The 18594-nt window shown below is 45.6% G+C and overlaps 1 protein-coding gene across 1 annotated transcript; it reads left to right on the forward strand.

Moving 5' to 3' along the window:
- The first annotated feature begins 9872 nt into the window (after window positions 1–9872).
- On the forward strand, window positions 9873–12583 carry LOC149325310 (uncharacterized). Its single transcript, XM_089563677.1, has 8 exons — window positions 9873–10011; window positions 10592–10763; window positions 11252–11284; window positions 11417–11449; window positions 11738–11824; window positions 11951–12004; window positions 12105–12143; window positions 12346–12583. Exons 1-8 carry the CDS (start codon window positions 9873–9875, stop codon window positions 12554–12556), a joined length of 768 nt encoding a protein of 255 aa, XP_089419803.1. The 3' UTR covers window positions 12557–12583.
- The last annotated feature ends 6011 nt before the right edge of the window (window positions 12584–18594 follow it).

Genomic DNA, 18594 nt, shown 5'->3' on the forward strand with positions numbered 1-18594 from the left:
CCGCACTGGTTTTCTTTGTCGCTTGTGCCAGTTGCCTATAGTGCCTTTTGCTATGCCTTCTGAAGTGGAAAAACTTCGAGAAGAGCTGAGAAAAGAGTTTAGAAAAAAGATTGTAACTATGCGGAACTCGCTAGAACGCGACTTGCGCAACGACTCAAGAGAATTAACTAAAAGTGTTGAACACTGCAGCAATGGAATTGATGATATGCTCGCTAGGGTTTCATCATTGCAAGAGGAAAACAAGGCATTGAATTCCGAAAATGCTGCAATTTCATCCGAATGTGAGGAACTGAAGAAGCGATGTTCCGACCTTGAGCAACGACTAATAGGCCTGGAACAGTACTCCCGAAATAAAAACATTGAGATAAATGGACTTCCATCCGAGGAAAATGAAAACCTGCCAAACATGTTGCAAATAATCGGCGAAATGATCGAAGAGCTAATACTGGAAAGCGATGTTGATGTTTGCCACCGTGTTCAAACGAAGAACTAGACTAGCTCGAATGTGGTTGTCCAGTTCAAAACACGAACAAAGCGTGACACTGTGCTGGCAAAGGCGAAAAAGACAAAGCTTGGAGCTGAAGACCTCGGTTACGATGGTTTGGATACTGTCTATGTGAATGAGCACTTGTGTCCCCTGCTCAAGAAATTGCTGGGCATGGCAGTAGCTCGAAAGAAGGAGCAGAAATGGAAATTTGTTTGGACGAGAAATGGGCACATTCTTGCTAGGAAAACAGAGTCATCGATGATTGTGCGTATCGCCTGCGAGGGAGACCTGGATAAGATAGCATAGATCTGGCGTTTTTTCTAATACCAAACAGTAAAATGATGCCCCAAGATGTGCACAATAGTTTTGCCTTCTGACCTTTGTGCTGTGCCTGCTCAGAAAAAGAATGCTGTATCCTTCTTTCATCTTAACGCGCAATCTTTGCGAAGCAAGGGTGACGAGTTAGAAGCATTTTTTTGTACACTAAACTTCTGTTTCAATGTAATAATGATTACAGAAACATGGTATGAAAGCAGTTACGAAACTTTGCGCCTGCCCGGTTACAACATGCATGTGCAGAACTATACTGGTAAACGAGGCGGTGGTGTCCTGATAGCAACGGAACAAACTTACAAATGCACCATTCTTACAGACTTTTCTATAACGCATGAGGACTACGAAATACTGTCGTTGCAAAGCGGCAGTAGCGTCTTCTCCGTTATATACCGGCCTCCTAAAGGCAGCGTTTCTAATTTCATCTGCTTTCTTGATGAATATCTGCAATGGATTACAGAAAACAGCTTAATCTAGTTTTAGGCGGTGATATTAACATAGACTTTCTATCCCAATATGCAAATAAACGTTAGGTCGACTACGTATTGCACAGCAACGGATTTGTAAATGTTATAAATAAACCTACACGGCCGAAGGCAGCGACCGCCATTGACGTCTTCATTAGTAACTGTTGAGTTGACTGTCTTCATTCCGGAGTCATTAATGCCCAGATAAGTGACCATCTACCCATATTCATGTTTGTAGATTCCTTAACTCCACCAAAACAACGCAAGTTTCCTGTGGTACAACATCGGCGTATAAACCAGGCCACATTAAAGGTGCACTGAAGAGGAATCTGAACTTGTCTTTTTGCCGCGGGAACTCGATCTACACGTTCCTGGCATTCTTAGAAACTGCGACTTATTGCCCTGTGTGGCCAATTTCCCATATTAAATCGAATTAACGTCCGGCTCCCGCCCTTTTTTTTGAATTCTGCCTCGTACGGTGGGCGGAGTCGACCAACGCGTGGAGTGCCTTTCACCCAGTCCCGTGGCGGCTTGCCGCTCTGCCCTCGGCGGAGTAATACGTAGTAGTCCGTAGTAGCAAATAGTCCGCGCGTATTTTTATTTCTGCGGGCTTATTTTGCGGGTATATTATCTGCGAATGATACTATTTATTCATGGAAACATAAACAACCAAATAAAGCGAAAGCAAAGCCTCCACGGAGCTGGCTGAAAGGAACTTCACGCGTTGGTCGACTCCGCCCATCGTACGAGGCAGAATTCAAAAAAAAGGGCGGGAGCCGGACGTTAATTCGATTTAATTAGGTGAATCGGCCATACAGGGCAATAAGTTGCAGTTTCTAAGTGTTGTGTCCCCTTATTGCTTTTGTGTGTGTGCGCCCCCGCACCCTCCTCCTAACGACCACTCGCATCCTCCTCCTAACGACCACTCGCATCCTCCTCCTAACGACCACTTGCCCTTCGTCGCACGCTGTCGCCAGATGCCCCCCCCCCCATGGTGCGCCCCCGCATCCTCCTCCTGTTTTGGGAAGCCACTCCCTCCCGTGGACGCTTCTCCGCTCCCTCCTTTCTTCGGGCGGCCAGTTCGGCTCCTGCCTCGGTCGACGCTGGTCGCACCCTCATCGGCTTTAAATAAACGAAGTCTTAAAGTACCGTGTGCGTCTTTCGCTGCATTCAACACAGCGACCGGACACGACAGTGGCGACGAGAAAGTGGATTCGACCCGCGCTACGCAACGCTATTGACAAGCCATGGCTACGCGAGGGTTTCCCAATCAGATACCAGAGTTCAACGGCTCATCGTGGTCATCGTGGGTTGGACGCCTTCAGTTCTACTTTGAAGCTAACAACATCACAGACCCAGCCTTGAAGAGGGCCAACCTGCTGACGCTGTGCGGGGAGCAGACCTACGATACTGTCTGCGCCCTTATTCAGCCAAGCACACCAGCGGCAGTGTCTTACGACGACATCGTAAAAGCGCTGCAAAAGCACTACGACCCAAGGCCATCCGAGGTCTACAGCCGGGCTCGCTTCCAACGACGAGATCAACTGGGAGGAGAAACTGTGAGCGCCTACGTAGCCGCGCTCAAGAAGCTCGCTGCCGACTGCAATTTTGGAACGCTGTCGACAACAGCTACCGGGCAGGAGGGAGACGCAGCTTCTTCTGCTAACACCACCATGCTTCCCTTGGACGTGATGTTACGCGACAGATTTGTGTGCGGACTGAGTGACGAGTCACTGCAGCAGCGCCTGTTCGCTGAGAAGGACCTCACATTCAGCAAAGCTTACGACATCGCCGTTCGAGCGGAGAGCGCCGGTCACCAGCAGAGAGGGATTCGCCGGAACACCGAGCCGGTACACCAGACAAGCAACCAGGTGCGCAAGCCTTCTGTTGTTGTAAAATCGGTCAAAAAGGCACAACGCTGCTGGCGGTGTGACGACCAACACAACCCCCAGGGATGTCGATTCCAGTCAGCCACGTGTAATTTTTGCCACAAGCGAGGGCATATCGAAAGAGCATGCATTACGAAACGGAGACTTGCCAAGATAAAGTCACCTTCCCAGCCTAATCACAGCGTCAACGCCTCAGAGAATACGCCGCTATCTGATCTCCATGGAACAACATCAGCAACACCATCTGTGTTGTACGACCTGAACACCATGAATCTCGGCACGCGACCGAAGATTTTTACAGAAGTAAGCGTACATCACCAGCTGATTAAGTTCGAGGTGGACTCCGGCGCAGCCTGTACTCTGATCAGTGAGGACACGTTCCGAACTTCATGGCCATCTGACGCACCCGCCCTGCAACAAGACGACACGCACCTGCGAACGTGGTCAGGACAGAATCTGCCACTATTGGGCTCTGCCAACGTGCAGGTTAACTACAACGGCCAGACCCATACGCTACCTCTGCTTGTTGTGAAGGGCACAGGATCAAGCCTTCTAGGGAGAAACTGGTTTTCTCCACTAGGCGTGATGATATGCGGCATACACCAGACGCCGAGCCAGAACATGGTTGAGCAACTGCAAGAGAAATACGAAAGAGTATTCTCGGAAGAGATTCCAGGAAACGAAGGGCCCCCGGTCACACTGGAGTTGTTGGACAACGCGCAACCCAAATTTCTGAAGGCCAGGCCGGTGCCGTTTGCTCTCCGAGATTCAGTTGAAAAACAGTTGGACAAACTGGAGCAGCAAGGTGTCATCGAGCCGACGCAGCATTCAGAATGGGCCACACCACTTGTCGTAGTTCGCAAGAAGAACGGAACCATACGCCTCTGCGGAGACTACCGGAGCACCGTCAATCTTGCGACTAAAGCGTCCTCTTACCCGCTACCGACACCTGAAGAAGTATTCAGTGTACTGCGTGGCGCAAGAGTCTTCAGCACATTGGACCTCACCCAGGCGTATCAGCAGCTGAAGGTGAGCGAGTCAACTGCTGAATTATTGGCAATTAACACACTGAAAGGCTTGTACAAAGTCAAGCGACTGCCTTTTGGCGTAGCTGCAGCCCCGGCCATATTTCAAAAATTCATGGAGACAGTGCTTCCGGGCATCCCAGGAGTTTGTGTCTACCTTGACGATGTCATCATTAGTGGCACTTCCACTGAAGAGCATGCAGTGCGCCTAGAGCTCGTTCTCGAAAGGCTAGCAAACGCTAATTTGTGCATAAGCAAAGTGAAATGCTGTTTTGCGGTGCCAGAGGTGCAATTTCTGGGACACCGAATTGATGCGGAAGGCATTCACCCTACCGAGGACAAAGTGCGAGCGATCACAGAAGCACGAGCTCCAACAAACAAGCAGGAGCTACAGGCTTTTCTCGGACTCTTGACGTTCTACGACCGGTTCTTGGAACAAAGAGCTACCGTGGCCAACGACTTATACCAACTCCTTCGGAAAGATGTGACATGGACATGGTCGCCACGCCATCAGCAGTCATTCGATGCCCTGAAAGACCTGATTCGAAGATGTACAGTCCTCCGCCACTACGACGAAAGGAAGCCTCTGCTTTTGGCTTGCGACGCATCACCGTACGGAGTCGGCGCGGTTCTATCACAGACTGACGAGCAAGGAAGGGAAGCTCCCATCGCCTTCGCCTCACGTACGTTGTCGCAAGCAGAACGCAACTACGCGCAACTTGACAAAGAAGGGCTAGCCATCGTCTACGCGGCGACACATTTTCACCAGTACATTGCCGGCCGGAAGGTGACCTTTATAACCGATCACCGACCGCTATTGGGCATTCTGGGACCACAAAGGCCTATGCCACCAACTTTGTCTCCGCGAATGACACGTTGGTGCATCAAACTCTCAGCGTACGACTACGCTCTGGTCTACCGCAATGGGAGTAAACATCAAAACGCCGATGCGCTAAGCCGTCTGCCACTAGACGCAACTGTTGACGAACCATTTCCACCAGGAGACGTTCTGATGTTCGAAGCACTGCCAGAACCTCCGCTTACAGCAGGCAGAGTTGCAGCATCTACGCAGAAGTGCGCAGCTCTCCGGCTAGTTTACACAGCTGTTAAACAAGGCAACGTGCATAAACTCAAAGGGGACAACTTCGACGCTTACCGCAGGCGAGCTACAGAGTTGAGCACCCATCGCGGCTGCATCATATTTGGGTCCCGAGTTGTGATGCCGAGAGAACTACGCGCACAAGCTATGTCTCTCATCCACGCCGGACATCGGGGCATCGTTGCGATGAAAAAGTGTGCCAGAAGCTACATGTGGTGGCCTGGCATTGACAACGACATCGAAACAGTGGTGCGAGAATGCAAGCCTTGCCAGAGCAGCCGGAGCGCCCCGCCGAAAGCTCCTGTCCCAGAATGGGAAAAGCCAGACACACCATGGCACACACTGCACATTGATTTTGCAGGACCAATTGAGGGCTGCACTTTCCTTGTGGTCGTAGATGCCTACACAAAGTGGCTTGAGATAAGGCAAATGGGACAGACGACTTCGGCAGCAGTCATTGACAACCTCCGATCACTATTTGCAACGTTCGGCCTGCCGCGCAAGGTAGTGTCGGACAACGGAACACCGTTTGTGTCTGCGGAGATCCTCAAGTTTTATCGCGACAACGGGATCTCATCAGTTACATCGGCCCCCTACCACCCAGCGACAAACGGACAAGCCGAGCGCTACGTAGCCGAGCTAAAACGCGCCCTTGAAAGAGATCAGACAGGCTCGCTGCAGCGCCGCCTTGCGCGCTTTCTCTTCAAGCAGCACACGACGGTTCAGAGCACAACAGGCGAGACCCCCTCGAAAATGATGTTCGAGCGTGAAATGCGAACCCAGCTCACAGCCATCCTCCCCGAGCCAAAAGCAGAGACGTTCCGGGAAGAAAAAGCAATTCCGCGCTGCGGCACGCTTAATGAGGGGCAGAGCGTCCTCGCCCGACAGTTTCTGAAAAAGCCACGCTGGGAGGAAGCTACAATTGTCAGACGCATAGGCCTGCGCTCTTGGCTCGTCAACATACATGGCACAGTAGCACGCCGACATCTCAACCAGCTGCGTAGATTTACGACGCCGTCTGAGAGCTGTCCGCCAGCGGAGAGAACACGTGCACCATCTTCCCACATAGCCTGGCACCTCTTCCCGGAAGAAGAGACTTCGCCCAGGACAGACCTAGGAGACACAGCGAACAACAGCCAGCCTACAAGTGTTTCTCCCCCGAGCGCACAAAGCCAGCGCGCCTCCACGCGTGAGCGCCGACCCCCTGCACGATACCAGGCAACTTTCTAAGGGGGAAGGAAGTGTTGTGTCCCCTTATTGCTTTTGTGTGTGTGCGCCCCCGCACCCTCCTCCTAACGACCACTCGCATCCTCCTCCTAACGACCACTCGCATCCTCCTCCTAACGACCACTTGCCCTTCGTCGCACGCTGTCGCCAGATGCCCCCCCCCATGGTGCGCCCCCGCATCCTCCTCCTGTTTTGGGAAGCCACTCCCTCCCGTGGACGCTTCTCCGCTCCCTCCTTTCTTCGGGCGGCCAGTTCGGCTCCTGCCTCGGTCGACGCTGGTCGCACCCTCATCGGCTTTAAATAAACGAAGTCTTAAAGTACCGTGTGCGTCTTTCGCTGCATTCAACACAGCGACCGGACACGACACTAAGAATGCTAGGAACGTGTAGATCGAGTTCCCGCGGCAAAAAGACAAGTTCAGAATCCTCTTCAGTGCACCTTTAAATTCCTTTCGGGCAGCACTTGCAGGCGTGGACTGGCATCATGTGATCGGCAAAAATGATCCAGAGGACGCATATGGTGCCTTTATTACTGCATTTAAGTGTATCTATGAGCAAAGTTTTCCACTTGAGACTTATAAAAAAAACCCCGCAAGGCCCGCAAGCCCTGGATAACAAAAGAATGCCTTCAAATGATAAAACAAAAAACGAATCTTTACAACTGCTTTATCAAAAGCCGTTCCCTTGACGTCCTAGCGCGCTTTAAGGTGTACCGAAACCAAGTCACTTCCTTTCTTTGCCAAGCAAAGCAATAGTATATGGAAAAAATATTTAATCCAGACGTAATTAAAAGGAGTGACCTTGTATGGAAAACAATAAATGAAGTTTTGAACCCAGGTGGACATGCCAACGGCTTACTTGAGGTCTTGGTAGATAACGCACCAATGTGTGGGAAACTTTTGGGAGCAAAATTTAATGATTTCTTCGTGTCACTGGTAAATGGCAGCCACAGCCCCAATACTACGAAATGCCTTGACCCGTGGGTGTCTTCCACGGCATTCTTGATGCCAACGGACGCAAATGAAATTAAAACCTGCCTCTTGACTCTCCGCAATAGTCGGTCACGAGACGTAGACGACCTTAAACTCAAACCAATAAAATATGTAGCCGATGTAATTAGCCCAGTTTTAGAGCACATTTTTAATTGTTGCCTCGAACATGCAGTGTTTCCCCGACAATTGCAGATTGCCAAAGTAACTATTTCTCATAAGGGTGGAGACAAAAACGATATGTCAAATTATCGCCCAATTTCTATCCTCCCCATTTTATCGAAGTGTTTTGAAAAAATACGATACAAGCGAATGTCCAGTTTCTGCGAGAAATGTAAAATAATAACACCTAGCCAGCACGGCTTCAGAAAAAACTTTTCTACAGAAACTGCGCTTCTAACCCAGAAAGAACTAAATTTAGAGTCCTTTGAACAAAAACTTCTCACTGTGGGCATTTTTATCGACTTTCCGAAAGCGTTTGATCGCATCAATCACAACTCAATGTTGGCGAAACTCAAGCACTATGGTTTTCGCGCAAAATTTCATCAAATAATCAGATCTTACCTTAGTTGCCGTGTCCAACAAGTAACTGTAAACAACGAGTCATCAAATTTTAAACATCTGTTTTCTGGCGTGCCGCAAGGCAGTATTCTAGGGCCGCTGCTTTTCCTCCTTTATGTTAACGACATAGTCTGCATCAGTGAACTGCCAATTTTTGTGATCGACGCCAATGACACCGCTCTATTCTTCCGAGCGACACATGTGCGTGATCTTGAACATCAAGCTGCAGATTGTTTGCACCAGCTTCATGAATGGTCTGAGTCGAATTCGCTGAACATAAACACCGAAAAGAGCAAAGCTGTACTTTTTAGACCTCGCAATAAGGATCCTGCTGTCTCCCAAATTTCTCTAAAAATGGGTTCCTCATTCATTAAAATAGTTCCTACGGTCAAAAGTCTAGGAGTGCTTTTTAATGAAAATTTATCTTGGGATGAACACGTTTCAAAGGTCAGGGACAAGTTGTCCAAGGTTGCTGGTATCGTGTCCCGACTGCGATATCTTTTACCAAAACATATTAAGCAGATGCTGTACAATGCACTGTTTTCTTCTGTTGTTAATTATTGTATTTTGGTATGGGGCACTACATCATTTATTAATACTAAACGGGCACATATACTTCAGAAGAAAATTGTTCGGAATATTGTTAATGCTTCACGATTTGAACACACCGAACCGATTTTTGCATCTCTTTGCATTACCCCCATTCCACAAGTTTTTGAAAGTATACTGTTAAGGCGGTATAAAACAAGTGTTAAACAAAACAATCCATTTATGATGAACCTGTCGAGCTTAAAACGTAAAGAACAGAAGTACACCACCCGTACTGGTTTCACATGGTTCGTGCCAAAAAACTCGAACGAATTACGGTCGCCAAATGCTTTGCTATACCCTTCCGTGCTCATTAAATAAGGCATTTAAATAGCTGTAACCCTAGGTACTATCGGCAATTCGTGTCACGGAGATTTTTACTCATGATTTGTATTTTTTTTCCTGTGTGCTCACTTGCCGTAGACTGTACAACATTCTGGTGCTGCTGTCAAGTTATTGTAGGGTGCGTCGACCTCTGTCAAGCCTTCTCTCTGGCTTTTTGTCGGCGCACCCAACATCCTCAAGATGTTGAAATTGAATTGCATTGAATTGTGCTGTATTAGTGAGTAGCGCTATGTCAGGGTTCCCGTATTACTGTATACCCATAATTTCGTATTATCGCGGCTATGCATGCTCGTAATTCGTGGTTCGCAGCAAGTGCTAGCCTCAGAGAGTTCGAGATAGTGGCTTGACAAAACCTGCTATCTGTACAGGTATTCACTCATTATCGCGCAAAGGGCAGTCATGCAGATGAGCAGTTTGTAACAATGCTCACTACATAGTTGAACCCTACCTTGTCGTTTCGCGGACTTCTAACAACACATGGTTTGAGAAAATCGCATGTACTCCCACGAGGTATTCGTCCTAGTGGTGGAGAAGGGGCCTACAGAACTCGTCGCCTGTGTGCACAATGGCCTTTCTTAAAATTGCAGGATACAATTTGGAGGACACTTATGGCCCGTTCACACTTGCGAGTCGCAGAGGTCGCGCGACTGTTTTGGTCGAAAAGCGACAGTCGCAAACGTCGCCCTGGTCGAAATGCGACAGTCGCGGGCCAGTCGCTCGCTGCTGGATCTTTCAGCCTCGCGACTGCGAGGCTGAACCAATCCGCTGAACCAATCAGCGGCGCTTCGGAAGTTGACGAAAGCGTCACCTACATCCGGTTGTTCATTCCCGGCGGCAAGATCAAAATCGGCGTCACACAAAAGATGGAGTACTCCGCAGAGCCGCTCATCAACGCTGTGCGCGAATACAAATTTTTATATGACAAACACCACCCCGAATTTAAAAACAGAACTAAGAAGGACTGCACATGGGAAGAAATTGGAAAACTATTCGGCTTCACCCGCAAGTATCTCGCGTTTTTTTAGATGTGCTCAGTTGGTATTGTTGTAGCATGCATGACGAGGGCAGCATGTTTTTCCTCACAAGAGCGCGTGCTCATGTTTACACACGATGAAAACATATTGCGACCTTGATTTTTCCTTCTATCGCTTGGCGTTCGTCCCCGTTTCGCTCGAAATCGGAGAAGACTAGGGGCCGAGACGTGTGTTTTCACGCTCGCGAGACACACGTGCTTTGGCTACTGCGGGGACAGTGTACGCTCGGCCTCTTATCTTTTTTCTCTCCCCGCGCCTTGTGAAACGCTTGCTCAGGTGCAAGTTATTATTGCTACGCACTTCCATGCTCACCCAACTGCGGTACTTCGACGCCAGCACAAAATGTGCATATGCTGAACATGCACGTGCATCAGCATCTCCACGCAGCACAAAGTTCTAGAGATAAGCCACAGCAGTGATTACTTCGAAGAAGCAACACTTTGAGCTTTCAGGCACAGTCAGACAAAACAAGCTGAATGCACAGCCTTTTTTGAATGATCATTATTTTATTTGCTATATATATTCATGAGAACGTTTTTATCTTCCAGGCACCCAGGAGGAGAAAAAAATTAAAAATTTGACGGATATATACATGAGGAAACGCCAGGAAATAAAAGAAAAACAGAAGAGTGGAGCCGCGGCGGCAGATATCCCTACAGTCAAGTGGCCGCATTTTGAATCGATGATGCAGCTGATGGAGGCTTCACCGCCACCTGCACTGTGAGTTTAATTTCTTCGTATAATGAGAACTGTTGGAACACCTGATGTAGAATTACATGTGAAAAGGAGAACAGAGCCAGAGCAAGCATAATGTTACTTACAAGTCCAAAAATATGGTAGTTGAACAGCACGGGCATCCCATAGAGCACTCCATTGAACAAACGCCGGCACCTCATAGCATGAAAGTGATTGCTGGGGTAGTCTAAGCAGAAAGGCTAGTTTAGTGTTATCAAACTATATCCTTAGTGCCTCTAGCAGTGTTCTTGTTACATATCTACACTGCTAGCAACATTAAGCTGAACGCTAGGATTTCTTTTGCTAAGGCAGTCAATGTCCAAGTCACATGTTTACATTGTCAAGTCACCCTCTTAACTGTGCCTCAGTACAGTGACCAGTAGTACTCTTATCTCTGTGTGTAATCAAGCAGCTGTGTTTGCTTTCATGAGAGTGGATCATAAAAAGTTGAACTACATAATTTGTTTTTCCAGAGTCCTATGCAGTACAGAGGATGATGATACAAGGTGGGAGACAAATAGGCCACTAAAAAACAAATAATTTTGCACAAACAAATTTCACAAGCAACTGCACTTGGTTATTCAAAAAGTTCATTCTGTTTATTCCGGTGTAAAATATGTACGTTAATTTCTTTTCAGCTTTGTCCGTGCTGCTGATGAAGGTGGTGAAAGGTTAGTGACAAAAAGGAGGCTTTTTAGGTACAACCGTAGGCCTATACCGCATGGTATGGGCCTGCCAAGGCAACATGGAAATAAACATGATAAATGAACTGACGATTGAGCAGCTGGCCAACTTAGGCCCAAAAGTTCAGCAGGAGCCGAGCTTTGAAAGCAGTCTTTTTTTAAAGCGGTCTTGTTTAAACTGTTGCCATCAGCGAAAACAAAGAACATATTCATGGCGCCTTTGCCCAGTCGGTCATCATGCTGCTGCATATTTATCCTTGATCTCTGGCATTGCAGCTCCACGCAGGCAACGCAGGAGGGGCATGTGGAGCTACTGCCTCAGGCCACTGGCAGCGATGTTGAAGGAGAAACCTGGGAGCAAGAGTAAGTAAAATTTGCAATACCCTGGTAGATTTTCACATTCTTGTCATCCACCTACTTTGCACTAGGTTGTGTTGTGCTATAAATTGCACGTGCAAGAAAAGTTTCCTAATGATACTCGTCTTGCAGATGCAGTCCTGACGTGCATGAACAGGATGCTGCTGAGCTGCCACCTGCAAAACGGTACGTGGGCAGCGTTTCTGGCAGAACAATTATTTTGTTAAACAGGCGTACCAGGACAAGTTCTTTCGTCTAATGAAGAAAACTTTGTGTTGCATTATAGGCCACGCACGTCACAGAAAAAAACAACAGAAAATTCTGGGTGAGTTTTGCAATCTGTTCATTACTGAGAGTGTACATGTTTGTGTTCCCAAAGTTGAAGGCATTTGCAGTAAGGTTAACTGTGAGACTGTGGTTCGTCTGTTGCTCTCCCTTGTCCAATCTCTTTTGCCCTCGATTTCCTTCCATGACGTTTGGTGAACTGACTAACCAATTTGCACTATGCTAAATTGCTTGGTCTGCATGAATGCTGGCGATGACAATGTCATGAGGGCTTGTGCAAGCCATTTGTCTCAGATTAGGGAACAGCGGCAACAGCAAAGAGATCACATCGGGCTCTTTTGTATGCTGCTGGACGCCCGCCTGAGACTCCTTCCACGACACCTGGCTGAAGACCTGACGCACAATATTGAAGTGATGACGTACAGCCTGCACGTGCAGAGTAGGATTGAATAATTGCCAATACAGACTACCGAAATTAAAGGCGCGCTGTAGAACGCTGCTCACAGCTAAACCAGTGAATTGGTCGAGCTCAAATTTCGTGCAGAAATGGCATTTGGTCGGCGGAATTGTTTTCTACCTCATTTCTTTGGGGTACTTGCCTGAATCAATAAGAAGTCGGATATTCCCATAGTTTGCAGCAACGACGAAACGAAATGGGTCGCTCTCTCGGTGATTGCACTGGTGGTGCCATCTCGTTGGTCAACCATGGAGATTAGGCAAAGGAGGGGGTTCTTTTGTGGGAGGTTTGAAGACTTTTCAGCAACTGCTTTATCAATGACCACAAAAGGCTTTGTTTGGCCAAAACTGCACCAAGTTTGAAGTTTCTTGGGGCAGAGCACCTTCGAAACCTCCCACAAAACTCTGTCCCACCTCCTTTGCCGAATCTCCATGGCCGACAACGAGATGACGCCACCAATACAATCGCAGAGAAACTGGCCCATTTCATTTCGTCGTCGCCGCAGACAATGAGAATATCCGACTTTTTCTTCTTGATTAAGCAAGAACCCCGAACAAATGTGGTGGAAAATAATTCCGCCGACCAAATGCCATGTATTTGCAATAATTGAGCTCGAATAATTCACTGGTTTAGCTGTGAAGTGCAATGGCGCACGTTTAATTGCGGAACACGCTGTAGTGTTGATGTGCTTTTATTTTTCATTAACGAGAAATGTTTTCTACAAATGAATGTGCAATTGCGACTCAGTCATTTTTTAGGTTCCTTTTTTAAGCGTTACTATGTAATTTATAATACCCAAGTTAACATATGCTAATCCAGATTTTATTGTATTGAACCGCAGAGGTTCCCATTTTTAGCCCTGTTTTACGTGACATGACTAAACTGTGATATTGCCGCCGCGGTGGCTCAGTGGTTATGGTGCTGACCCGAAAGACGCGGGTTCGATCCCGGCCACGGCGGTTGAATTTCTTTGGAGGAGAAATTCTAGAGGCTCGTGTACTGTGCGATGTCAGTGCACGTTAAAGAACCCCCGGTGGTCGAAATTTCCGGAGCCCTCCACTACGGCGTCTCTCATAGCCTTAGTCGCTTTGGGACGTTAAACCCCATAAAACCAAACCAAACCAAACCAAACCAAACCAAACCAAACTGTGATATTTTTTGATCCCAGTCCCTCATAGCCCGAGTCGCTTTAGGAAGTTTAAACCCATAAGCCCTCACCAAGCCACACTTGGAGTAAGTTAGCGCAAAACACGACACTCACAAGAAAGGTGGACAGGACAGCGTGTTGTCCTGTCCACCTTTCTTGTGAGTGTCGTGTTTTGCGCTAACTTTTGTACGAAGAATAATGCACCAACTAGCCCAGCAACAAGTGTTACTTGAGTACTTTGTGTAAGGTTGGCTGTAGAATTGTAATATCACAGTCGAGGTTTCTGAGGCTTAATGTCCCAAACTCTATAAGGGACGTCATAGTGGAGGCAGGGATTGAACCTGCATCTTTTGGGTCAAATCAAATCAAATCAAATCTTTATTTCAGCATCGCAAAAATGCTGAGGGTCGTGGACAAAAAGCCTCTCTATGGGCTTGACTAGGCCCACGGCCCTTTTCTACATGGCAGCATGGCATACAGCAAGAGAAAATTGTTCTAAGTTAATTGTACACAGCTCTCAGAAAAAAACGAGAAAAGAAAAAGGAAGACAAATGAATGTTCACAGAAGGTAAGCTACTTGGTACAGTTATTAGGAATATAAATACAGGCATGTATGAAACAAATCTACTATGAAGACAGTTCTTAATAGCATAGATTATTGCATGAAATGTCAACAAGAGAATGACTGCAATAAAAACTAAACAATGACTAAAGAAATAGAAAATTCGTAACAAAAAGAAAACCGAAAAAAAAGAAACTTCTACCTACATTTGTTTAAGTATGAGGGAAGGAGATGACGCAACATTTGAAGTCCATAATTTGTTCGTGAGTATGAAATTTCCCAGGTTTCAGCTTGTCGTGTAGTACGAATACTAGTTTTTAGCTTTAGGTTTGCAATCTTAACTAAAGCGGTATTATTCTTTTTTATGCCAGCTTGATAGCGCCTGAACAAGTTAGCATCGTACATGTCCGGCATAGGAAGTAAGTTTAATTCAGCAAAAAGTGGTTGTGTGTGACTGTCAAATGGAGTGTTCATGATGGCGCGAATTGCTTTCTTTTGAGGAATGTAGAGTTTATTTTTATTTGAAACAGTAGTAGTGCCCCATACCAGGTGACAGTAGTTTATACTTGATAGAAATAATGAATTATATATTAGAAGTTTAATGCATTTTGGTAAATATGATCGTAATTTTGAAAGAATACCAGACACGCGAGAGACCTTTGTAGCAACTGATTCCACTTGCGAGTTCCATGACATGTGTTCATCGAAGAATACTCCGAGACACTTGACTGCAGGCACGATGTCAATTATTGAATCATCCAGCTTTAAAGCAGGTAACTTGCCCAATATACGGTTTTTTATCTGAAGAAAACAGGTTTAGTTTTTTTTTGTATTTATATTCAGTGAATTTGAACAACACCAGGATGATAATTCTACGAGTGCTTGGTTGTCGTCTTTAATTATGTCAGCGGGGTTTGATCCGGTAAGAGGCATGGTGGTGTCGTCAGCATACATGACAAACTTTTCTACACTGCTAATGTTGATGAGGTCATTAATGTAAATGCAAAATAATAGAGGACCCAGGATACTTCCTTGTGGTACACCTGCAGTAATCAACTTCAAATCAGAATTTTTATTATTAATGACCAACATCTGTTTACGGTTCTGCAGGTAAGACTTCAACAGTTGTAGAAAAGTGCCACGAAAGCCATAGTGACCTAGTTTTTCCAAGAGAGTGATATGATTAATATGGTCAAATGCTTTAGAGTAATCAATAAATACACCTAATGTGCACAATTGTTTCTCAAATGAATCTAGAATAATTTCCTTTTGTGTTAAAAGAGCAGTTTCTGTCGACAAGCCTTTTATAAAACCAAACTGAGCGCTAGTAATGATATTATGTTTTGTCACGAAAGATATAATCCGGCAGTGTATTAGTTTTTCTAAGCCCTTTGAGAAAACCGGGAGTATTAAGATCGGCCTGTAATTCGAAAGATCATTTAGATCCCCACCTTTGTGTAAAACTGACTTTTGCAATTTTAAGTTTCGTTGGAAAGGTCCCGCAGCTGATGATAAGATTAAACAGATGTTCTAGTACAGAAGAAATAATATCTAACACGTGTTTTACTGGTGTAATCTGCAGACCGTATGCATCGCAACAGTTGCTGTTTTTTGTAGATGCAAAAATGCTGCGTACTTCGTTTGCCGTAGTGGGAGAACAAAACGCGCTGTTGGATGTAGTTTTAGGTTTCAAGTAACGCATGCAGTTTTGATCATGAGTGCTATTTGTTAGGGACACAAAGTGTTCATTGAAGCAGTTTGCTAATTTTCTATCGGAAATGATTTCGCCTGCCACAGTTACTTCATTTATTCGAGACTGGTCATTTAGCCCCCGACCTAAAATGAAATTTATACGCTTCCAAGTTAATTCTGATTTCTTAATAACACTGTCATTGAACAATTGCTGCAGATACCGCTTTTTTTCATACCGTATGAGGCTATTAACTTTGTTTCTTTGCGTTTTAAATTTCCGTAGTGCATCATTGTCTTTGTGTACGAGGAATGTTTTGTATAATTTGTTCTTTTTACGAATTTCTTTTAAGCATCTCTTTGTTATCCATGGCTTTTTCCCTTTGCGTGTAGGTGTACGTGTCGTGAGAGGAAAACATTTATCATAAACATGTTTGAACTTTGCATGGAAGCAGTCGTAAGCTGTTTCTGGATCTGTAATCGATAGGACTTCAGTCCAGTCGACAAGGTTCATTTCATGGCGAAATGATTCCAAACTGACTGTATTTATGTTGCGGACAGTTATCGGTTCTATAGGTGCAAATTTCGGTTTGTGGATGTGCAGCTTAATAACCAGAAATATGGGAAGATGATCGCTGATATGTGCCCATATGCCTCCTGACAGCAGATCTGGATCATCAATGTTAGTAACAAAAATGTCTAACAGTGTTGATACATCACTTTGAATGCGCGTAGGAGTGCGTATTAAGTTTGTAAAACCATTCATTTCAAGCAATCGGCCCAGTTTCGTTTGTTGTGCTGACATCTTAAGTAAATCTATATTCAAATCTCCTGCCAGTACTAACATATAGCAATTTTCATTTACCCAGCAGAGAAACCTGTCAAGAAATGTGAAAAAAATTGTGATGCATCCTGCTGGAGGTCGATAAAACACACAGAAAATAGCGTTATCAGTTTGAACAGTAAGTAACTCAGAATCATCCGTTATGGAGGAATAAGATTCGACAAGTGTGCAACGTATGGAATTTTTTGCCATTATCATCACACCGCCTCCTCTTTTAGAATGCCGATTCAAATAATAGCTGGTGTAGCCACACGTTCGAAGCATATGAGCGTCATCTCTGTACCAAGTTTCGGTCATCATTACAACATCAGGTTCATAACCAAAGCTAGCGATAAGTGCACAAATCTGGTCTTCTTTATTGCATGCTGACTGAGCGTTAATGTGAACGAAAGAAAGTTTATCACTGTTATGGAATACTTTGCCCACATCATGTGGCGTAAAGTATTCGCCCTCCATTGTGTGTCATTTTTTTTTTACTATGCAAAAGACCAGGATAAGCCTACTGAATCTTTTGCAAGTCATCGACATGCTTTACTAGCAGCGTCCTCGAGGTTTGTGTTTTTCTGGCAAATATCTTCCCACCCCTCGTCCAGACGTAACGCCAGCTTTTTTCTTTCTTTTTGGCGGCAGTCATTCCCAAAAAGCTTCTTCAGCTCTGGACACAAGTGTTCGTTGATGTAGACGGGGTCACTTTCGGTGAAGCCAAGATCACTCATCAAGACGCGCTCTTCGCGCGCTTTTTCTAGCACAGCATCACGCTTTGCTCGGCAACGAAACTGAATTATAATATCGGACTGATTTGGGTCCTTCGTCGGGACGCGATGGCACACCTCAACGTCACTGTTTTCGATAGGTTCTCCTATCTTTGTGGCTATTTCTTGAATCATTTTGGGCGGGTTTTCATTCTGAGAAAATGGTACCCCTTTGATTTCTAGGTTTTTATTTCTTGAATACTGCTCGAGTTGGATTATCTTTTCCTCACTTTCAAGCACTTTTGTTTTCAGCAATGCACATTCTGTGCCGAGAGATGGTTTATGGTTTATGGGGTTTAACGTCCCAAAGCGACTAAGGCTATGAGAGACGCCAGAGACAGGTTTTCTGCCTTTATTTCAGCATTTTATTTCTCAACGGCTTTGACCTTAATGGTCATGTCTTCAAAGCACTGGTTAATGAATTCAAGGCTGGTCTTTACTTCTCTGTACTCCTTTCTAAATTCTCTTTCCATAGAGGCGCGCATTTCTTTGAAATCTTGCCGTATTTCTTTCAATAGCTTAACTACTTCAGGTCCCATTGTAGCGGACAATGCAACACACAATGCAACACAGTATGAGGCACTTTGGCAGCAGCAAACAGCGATAGGCGCAAGAAAAAGTGTGGAAGCAACAAAAATTCACTGCCAACCTGCAAAGCGAGGAAGGGATGCACGTCTTCAGTTACACAGTCTGGCACCATAAACACTGAGCCACTGCGGCGACGTGATTGCCCTTAAAAGTACAAATTGATATCGATGTGCCTAGTATTTATGTTCATGCTTATTTTTTGTGATCAATGTGATTATGTGATACTTTTTAAAATATGCAAGCGATAAAAATTGACAATGGCTTTTTACTTACAAACACATGTGCAATCTTCATCTTCGACCACTCACTGCTAATGTTACTTGCACTTAATTTATGAATGATCTCACTTCATGCATTGTTCTTATGAAAGAAGCTCATAGTTCCCTCTTCATGTAAATGTACCATCTGTTGCAAAAGTTCACAGTCCGCTATACCCTTAGAAGCAAAGGCAC

Source organism: Amblyomma mixtum, chromosome 10, assembly GCF_055824585.1.
Source record: "Amblyomma mixtum isolate Tamu chromosome 10, ASM5582458v1, whole genome shotgun sequence".
NCBI lineage: Eukaryota > Metazoa > Arthropoda > Arachnida > Ixodida > Ixodidae > Amblyomma > Amblyomma mixtum.

What these genes read in the sequence shown, in the direction of transcription:
- LOC149325310 (XM_089563677.1), top strand. Translation starts at nt 9,873, where the DNA reads ATGGAGTACTCCGCAGAGCCGCTCATCAACGCTGTGCGCGAATACAAA. An exon ending in GCTGATGAAGGTGGTGAAAG is followed by an intron (nt 11,450 to 11,737) that starts GTTAGTGACAAA and finishes CTGGCATTGCAG; the next exon opens with CTCCACGCAGGCAACGCAGG. An exon ending in AAAACAACAGAAAATTCTGG is followed by an intron (nt 12,144 to 12,345) that starts GTGAGTTTTGCA and finishes CTTGGTCTGCAT; the next exon opens with GAATGCTGGCGATGACAATG.